This window comes from Dermacentor silvarum, chromosome 7 (genome assembly GCF_013339745.2).
Source record: "Dermacentor silvarum isolate Dsil-2018 chromosome 7, BIME_Dsil_1.4, whole genome shotgun sequence".
NCBI classification, from domain to species: domain Eukaryota; kingdom Metazoa; phylum Arthropoda; class Arachnida; order Ixodida; family Ixodidae; genus Dermacentor; species Dermacentor silvarum.
Window position 1 is genome coordinate 64,617,713 of NC_051160.1, and position 7,604 is coordinate 64,625,316.

The window sequence follows — 7,604 nt, forward strand, 5'->3', positions numbered from 1 at the left end:
ACTGTCGAAGCGCAAAAAGCAACACCCATTGGAATATAATCGCTGCATTATAAGCACATGTCGCTCCAACCTTCCGTGCCGCCGGGGGCTTCGAATTCCGCTTTGAAGGCCGTGTCCAAGAGGTAACGCCGCGTCACGCTGAAGCCACGTTGTTCGAGAAAGTCCGTGAGCCAGTCGTGACATTGCACCTCGTTAAATGCAAGTTCCGGATGCTCCCAGACGAAGCGACTCAATTCCCAGAGATCCTGCGAGTTTGCCTCGACGACGTTGTGCACGAGTTCCTTGAGGTCCCTGGCCATCGCTTCTCGAGGTAAGGCGAGACTGCCTTGACTGCTACCTCGGCACACGTAGCTGTCTGCTAGATAGCCTCGAAATCTTTTGTTCCGGGCAAGGACCTCTATTACGTCACATAGTTGTTATCGCAGCCCTCCCTCTTTTTCCCCCTCCAACAACATGAACGGTAAGGCAATGTCCTCATAACTCGGAGAGGAGAGGCCTTATCGCACCATATTTTTAGGCATCCCAGAAAAACAAGAGATTAACTGCGTGAGTCGTAAGTGTGCAGGCTGAAAGCACTTAATTTGTGTCCTTTGTTTAGTTGTTTTCTTTTTCTTGGCAAACAGGCATTGTGTGCTCTTATAAGTAACAGGACAGCCACATGCTAAATGAAAGGCAAAACTAGCAGTGTGAGGAAGCTAAGTAGCCTATTTGTGGCTAAAGTACGTTCAGTACACGCCTTGGAAGCGTAGTACAGGAATCAATTTCCTACCAGCACCGGTCCGTCAACGGTAAACTACAGACAGGTTTATTTTTATTAAAGGATAGTTGATTGCACAACGGTTCTGTGCGGCAGCGAAGAAGGCCGATCGCGGCGGGCGGTAATGTGGTCGGTGTCAAGTGTCAGAGTCAAAGGACAGCCAGGCGTCTGTGTCGGAGTCCCGATACGGCCGTAGGACCAGGACATCGGTGAGAACGTGCAGCTGCACGACGTTGTAAATGCTGAGTGATCGCCAAGATCTAACAGCCAGCAAAGCACCGGTAGCCAGGCCGTCGAAATGCGCAGCCAGAGGCGGCGCAGCGTGCATCTGGTATAACGGACAAAAACTCAGATATAGTGAAACATACTGAAAAGTCTCCGGTATAACGAAGCAATTTCGCCGCTTATAGTGGAGCATTTGCAAAGGATCGGGTAGATTTCGCGCAAAACAGGGGCCACATTCGCAAAGCTTTTCTTTCGTAAATTCAATTTGCCATTGTCTGGCCGCCTTCGCTAGTGATATGTCTGGCATCCGGATTGGCTAAAATTCTTTCTTACAAAAAATTCTAGCGTAAGTTTTTGTGAATTCGGGTCCAGATTCCCAGTACTTCCGGTGGGTGTGAGAACTCCCTTTACAGCTGCCCTAGCTTTGACGCGTGACATATGAATTGCTCGGATTGGCATACGTCTGCGAAGGTTTTTGCCAAAGAACTCGCATGGACACTCGAGGCGCACTCGCGCCTTCGGCGCCCCACCGACGCGGTCGTGCTGTCACGATACCAACGGCGCAAGCGCAGCCCGGACACGGAGAATCTCCAGAAACGCGCAGAGCATTTGGCTAAAAAACGCAGCGAAGCCAAGTCGACACACTATAACACTCAGCTCCTTCGGCTGTGCAGCAGAGCCTAGGAGGTAAGAGCAGAGTCATGGCAGCGTACTGCCTTCCGCTGCTGGCATGAGCATTGTACCCACAGCCGCACACACTATAGCGTTCTGCTGATACAGCTGTGCGTGCACATACACTGATCTGAGCAGAAAGAACAGCAACGAGGGAGTGAGTGTGTGTGTGTGTGTGTGTGTGTGTGTGTGTGTGTGTGTGTGTGTGTGTGTGTGTGTGTGTGTGTGTGTGTGTGTGTGTGTGTGTGTGTGTGTGTGTGTGTGTGTGTGTGTGTGTGTGTGTGTGTGTGTGTGTGTGTGTGTGTGTGTGTGTGTGTGTGTGTGTGTGGACAGAAAGCGTTACACATGTTGGCGGTTTTGCTTCGATCTCATTTTGAGCACAATCGAAGCGCGGCGCGACGCTCTAAGCGCTTTATCACGCCAGCGTTGGGAGGCGCCTGAGCCGGGATAAGGTTAAACTATTTCAATCTGTTTTAGATGCGAAGCAGCTTATGGCGGGGGCTTTGTCCGTCCCTTACGCGGCATTACACACCCCCACAGCGCATGCGCGTCCCCTCCCCTCTCTCTCCTCTTCTACGCTCCCCCCCCTTTCTCTCCTCTAGGAATCCGGAGCGGCGCGCACAACAGGTGGTGCGACAGCTGCATACTCCGCTAGGGGCGCCACGGTAGTTCCGCGGTATGAAAATGACGGAGCGTGCGCGCCTCATTATCTCTCCTGTGCAGCGCCGCGATCAGCGCTCGGGCCGCTGCGGCGAAACCATCTCCCCGCTGCTTCGCATCCACACATGGTTCCCTTTAGCGGGAGATGGAGTAATTCTTTATTTCGAATCCGCCATTAGCCCTCCGTGATAGGTTCAATAGCCTGGCAAGGGAACAAGAATCCAGGATCGCCAGTCAGGCTCTAGAGTCTGTAAAGGAGTACGTTTATCTAGGGCAATTACTCACAGGGGACCCTGATCACGAGAAAGAAATTTACAGAAGAATAAAATTGGGTTGGAGTGCATACGGCAGGCACTGCCAAATCCTGACTGGGAGCTTACCACTGTCGCTGAAAAGAAAAGTTTACAATCATTGCATTCTACCGGTGCTAACATATGGAGCAGAAACTTGGAGGTTAACAAAGAAGCTCGAGAACAAGTTAAGGACCGCACAAAGAGCGATGGAACGAAAAATTTTAGGACTAACGTTACGAGACAGGAAGAGAGCAGTGTGGATCAGAGAACTGGGATAGCCGATATTCTATAGTTGACATTAAGCGCAAGAAATGGAGCTGGGCAGGCCATGTAATGCGTAGGATGGATAACCGGTGGGCCATTAGGGTTACAGAATGGATACCAAGAGTAGGGAAGCGCAGTCGAGGTCGGCAGAAAACCAGATGGGATGATGAAGTTTGGAAATTTGCAGGCGCAAGTTGGAATACGCTAGCGCAAGACAGGCGTAATTGGAGATCGCAGGGAGAGGCCTTCGTCCTGCAGTGGACATAAAATATAGGCTGATGATGATGATGATTATGATGGTGATGATGGTGATGATGATTATGATGATGATAGGGTTAAAATGGCTCGGGCCCAGCACATATGGGCGGGACCTGAGCCACTTTGGCCCATCACACAGTGGCAATGGCCGATTTGGAATAAAAACAGGTTGGAACAGTTTTACCTTATTCCGGCCCTGGTAGCTGCCAGCACATCACTGTTTCTCATGCGCAGCAGCTGTTACCTCACATGCTGCGTCGCGACAACACCCCCCCCCCCCTCCCCATTTATTGTTTTAACACCGTCCGAGGAGCTTGAGAACACAAAACGTTGCTATCGCTTTCAATACGTTTCGCGGGCGAAACTGTCACTTTTCCACAACCGTCACAACCGAGGCTTCTCAGACACGCGGCTGCCATTATCAGAGACTGACGACGGCTCCGATAAACATTGTTTACATACACTGTATGCTTTGTTTCGCTTGCGCAGTAGCTTTGTCAGTAGGCATGTAGGAAGTACGTCCTCTATTCCGATGGGGGCAATGACTGGCAGACAGTCCTCGCCATACAGGAGTAAAGAGCCAGGCACGCGGTTTAGGCTGACTGTTGTAACTCGGAATTGTGAGCGTTGACTCGAAGAAGATTGTCAGAAAGGAGCTTGAACGTCTGGCCACAGTAAACTAGAATATGAGGACACTAGTCTCGTGTAAAGCCGCCCATCGGGAATCTGATTAACGTCCATGCAGAAGAAGGCGATTAACATGAAAGCAGACTTTCATTTCTTCTTTTTTCGTGTTTCTAAGCTTACCTCTCTCAACACGACGAGGTGCTTTGTTGGTATCGAGCGCGTAGCATGCTGTAAAATGTGAGTCTCTAAAGGTTATTCTCTAGTTTCCTTGAGTTGTAAATGGTTTGTCGATGAAATCGAACACGCTGAGCTCGTTCTGTGGCCATTCCGCAGTGCTGTTGAGCACGAGGTCGCGGGTGTGGTTCTCTGCCGTAGCATCCGCAATTCTGATGGTGGTGTAATGCTAAAACACTTCCGCACACTTAGACTTAAATATTTAAATGAACGTTAAAAACCCATGCAGGTGGTCAAAATTTATCTGTAGCACTCTATTACTGCGTCTAGCGATTCCTCCAGCTTGCTTTGGGACTCTAAAGCGACAGTAAAAAAAAAAAGAGATAGAGAGAGAGAGAGAGACATTTGAAAGGCAGCGAGGTCAACTGGAACAATGTCTCCGGTTTGCTACCCTGCTCGCGGGTTGGAGAAAAGGGCGTTATAAGCACTAATTCAGCCCATAGCCTGCAACTATTATTTCAAAAAGTTATTTTTCTTTACTTCGCGGTAATGGGTTGGCTTTTAGAAGAGGAAATGTAGGCCACAGATGCATTTTCTTTTCAATTCCTTTCGAAAAACTCCACGCCGATACGTCAACGTGACGTCACAAATTTCAGTTTCTTTTTAGATTGTGGTCGTTGCTAAAAAAATGCTGGCTCTCCCGTGATCGAGAGTAGATGCAAGCATGAAATGACTACCGGCAAAGCAAATTGATTGGAGAAGATACCAGCCACAATCTTAAAATAGGCGTAGTGCACGTTCTCAACTGCACACCCCCAACACCACACCGCACCACGCCATACTGTTCACTGGTCCATATGGACGCAATAGTTTTCTGTCACAGACAGAACCTCCTTGCAAGTCTTGTCTCGGCCAAACAGCCATCCGCAGCGCACCGGACGCTGCCGGCTTGGTCACTCAGCGTGGCGCCATCTCTCGAGCCGGCGAAAAAGCCATGCCGCGGAACTCACTGACCACTGGCGTTGAAAAGCGCACATGCCACCCAGTCTTAGCGCCAAAAGATGACAGTCAAGTGTGTGGTGCCCTGTATCTGCCTTCTGAACGTCGCTGTTGGAAATGAGAAATCAAATTTCAGAGTACTAGAAGCTACGTACAGCTTCAGTGATATTGTGAACAAACATTAGGAAGTACTCGGAAGCAATATTTTTGTAACTTATTTGGGCAGTAACTAGCGTATGTAATGCGGACCTGTACAAAGGGTTGTGCCCCAGACACCGCATTTTCCTAACTTTTGACTGGTTGCCCGGATGATCTCGTTTTGTTCTCGCAACGATATGCCCGGATGTTCTCGATTGAGTTCCCGGATAGCGGCTCTGGCCTTTGGCTCGAGGTCACTTGAAGGTCGCCATCATCATCATCAGCCTAAATTTATGTCCACTGCAGGACGAAGGCCTCTCCCTGTGATTCCAATTAACCCTGTCTTGCGCTAGCTGATTCCAGCTTGCGCCTGCAAATTTTCTAACTTCATCACCCCACCTAGTTTTTGCCGTCATTGACTGCGCTTTCCTTCTCTTGGTATCCATTCTGTAACTCTAATGGTCCACCGGTTATCCATCCTACGCATTACATGGCGTGCCCTGCTCCATTCTTTCCCTTTAATGTCAACTAGAATATCGGTTATCCCCGTTTGTTCTCTGATCCACACCGCTCTCTTCCTGTCTCTTAACGTTAGGCCTAACATTTTTCGTTCCATCGCTCTTTGTGCGGTCCTTAACTTGTTCTCGAACTTTTTTATTAACCTCCAAGTTTCTGCCCCATATGATAGCACCGGTAAAATGCAATGATTGTACACTTTTCTTTTCAACGACAGTGATAAGCTCCCAGTCAGGATTTGGCGATGCCTTCCCTATGCACTCGAACCCAATTTTATTCTTCTGTAAATTTCCTGCTCATGATCAGGGTCCCCTGTGAGTAATTGACCTTGATAAATATACTCCTTTACAGACTCTAGAGGCTGACTGGCGATCCTGAATTCTTGTTCCCTTGCCAGGCTATTTAACGTTACCTTTGGCTTCCAGCTGCATGTTAATCTCCAACCCCACTCTTAAACTTTCTCGGTTAAGGTCCCCAATCATTAGCTGCAATTCGTCCCCATTGTTGCTGAATAGGACAATGTCATCTGCAAACCGAAGGTTGTTGAGATATTCGCTGTCGATCCTCACTCCTAAGCCTTCCCTGTCTAAGAGCTTGAATACTTCTTCTAAGCATACAGTGAATAGCATTGGAGAGATTGTGTCTCCATCCTTGCCTGACCCCTTTCTTGATAGGTATTTTTCTACTTTTCGTGTGGAGAACCAAGCTTGCTGTACAATCCTTGTAGATATTTGCGAAGATATTCACGTATGCCTCCTGTACTCCTTGATTTTGCAGTGCATCTATGACTGCTGGTATCTCTACTGCATCAAATGCTTTTTCATAATCTACTATGAAAGCCATATAGAGAGGTTGATTGAACTCCGCAGATTTCTCGATTACCTGATTGATAACATGGATATGATCTATCGTAGAATATCCCTTCCTGAAGCCAACCTGTTCTCTTGGTTGGCTGAAGTAAAGTTTTGCCCTGATTCTATTCGAAATTATCTTGGTGAATATTTTATACAATAGTGAAAGCAAGTTAATTAATGGGTTTATAATTCTTCAATTCTTTAACGTCTCCCTTCCTATGGATGAGTATAATGTTGGCGTTCTTCCAGCTTTCTGGTACACTTGAAGTCGTGAGGCATTGCGTATAAAGGGCCGCAAGCTTTTCAAGCATGATTTCTACTCCATCTTTGATTAAATCGACTGTTATCACATCTTCTCCGGCAGCTTTTCCCTGGACATGTCTTTCAAGGTCCTTCTAACTCCATCGCTAGATATAGAAGGAGCCTCTGTATCCAGTTCATCACTGCTTCAAATGAAAGTAGCTTGGCTGCCCTGGGCATTGTACAGTTCAGTATAGAATATTCTTCCACTGCTTTTACTATGTCATCGAAATTGCTGATGACATTACTCTGCTTATCTTTCAGTGCATACATTTTGCCTTGTCCTATGCCAAGTTTTCTTCTCATTGATTTCATGCTCCCTTCATATTTTACTGCTTCCTCAGTCATTTCCACGTTATAATTTCGGACAGGGGCGTAGCCAGGGGGGGGGGGGGTTCACCCCCCCCCCCGAAATTTTTTCCGCCCCCCCCCCCCCCCCCCCACTTACCCACTCTTTGTTCACGTCGCTTCGCGCTGACATAATTCATGAAACCGGTGCTACTATCACAATTTCATTCCTGGGCGCTTCCGTTTGGGTTGGTAATCCACAGCGAATCATGTCTGCATATGGAAAAAACTGTCACCGTGTTTGTCAAGGCTTTGACACTCTGTGAAGTTTTGGGCGAGAATGTGGTGGCCGCATTCTGAAGCAACAAATGCGCAACAAATGAAGCAACAAATGCGGCAGCCGCATTTTACATGATGGCGAAAACGCTTGAGGCCCGTTTACTTAGATTTACGTGCACGTTAAAGACCCCAGGTGGTCGAAATATCCGGTATACATTTCCGCCGCTTCCCTTCAGGTGCCGGTTAGGTCGCGCTCGCGCAGGATCTTAGGCTACGTTCACACTTGGTCTCGAAGCTATC

At 48.2% G+C, this 7,604-nt stretch overlaps 1 protein-coding gene across 1 annotated transcript in view; it reads right to left on the reverse strand.

Annotated features, from left to right (window-relative positions):
• Nucleotides 1-346, reverse strand: part of LOC125939697 (xaa-Arg dipeptidase-like) — a 57,945-nt gene extending 57,599 nt beyond the window's left edge. The window contains exon 1 of the mRNA XM_049671513.1: nt 123-346. Coding sequence (XP_049527470.1) covers nt 123-299 — 177 coding nt within the window. The 5' untranslated portion in view covers nt 300-346. The remainder of the gene's footprint in view (nt 1-122) is intronic.
• Between the last annotated feature and the right edge of the window lie 7,258 nt (nt 347-7,604).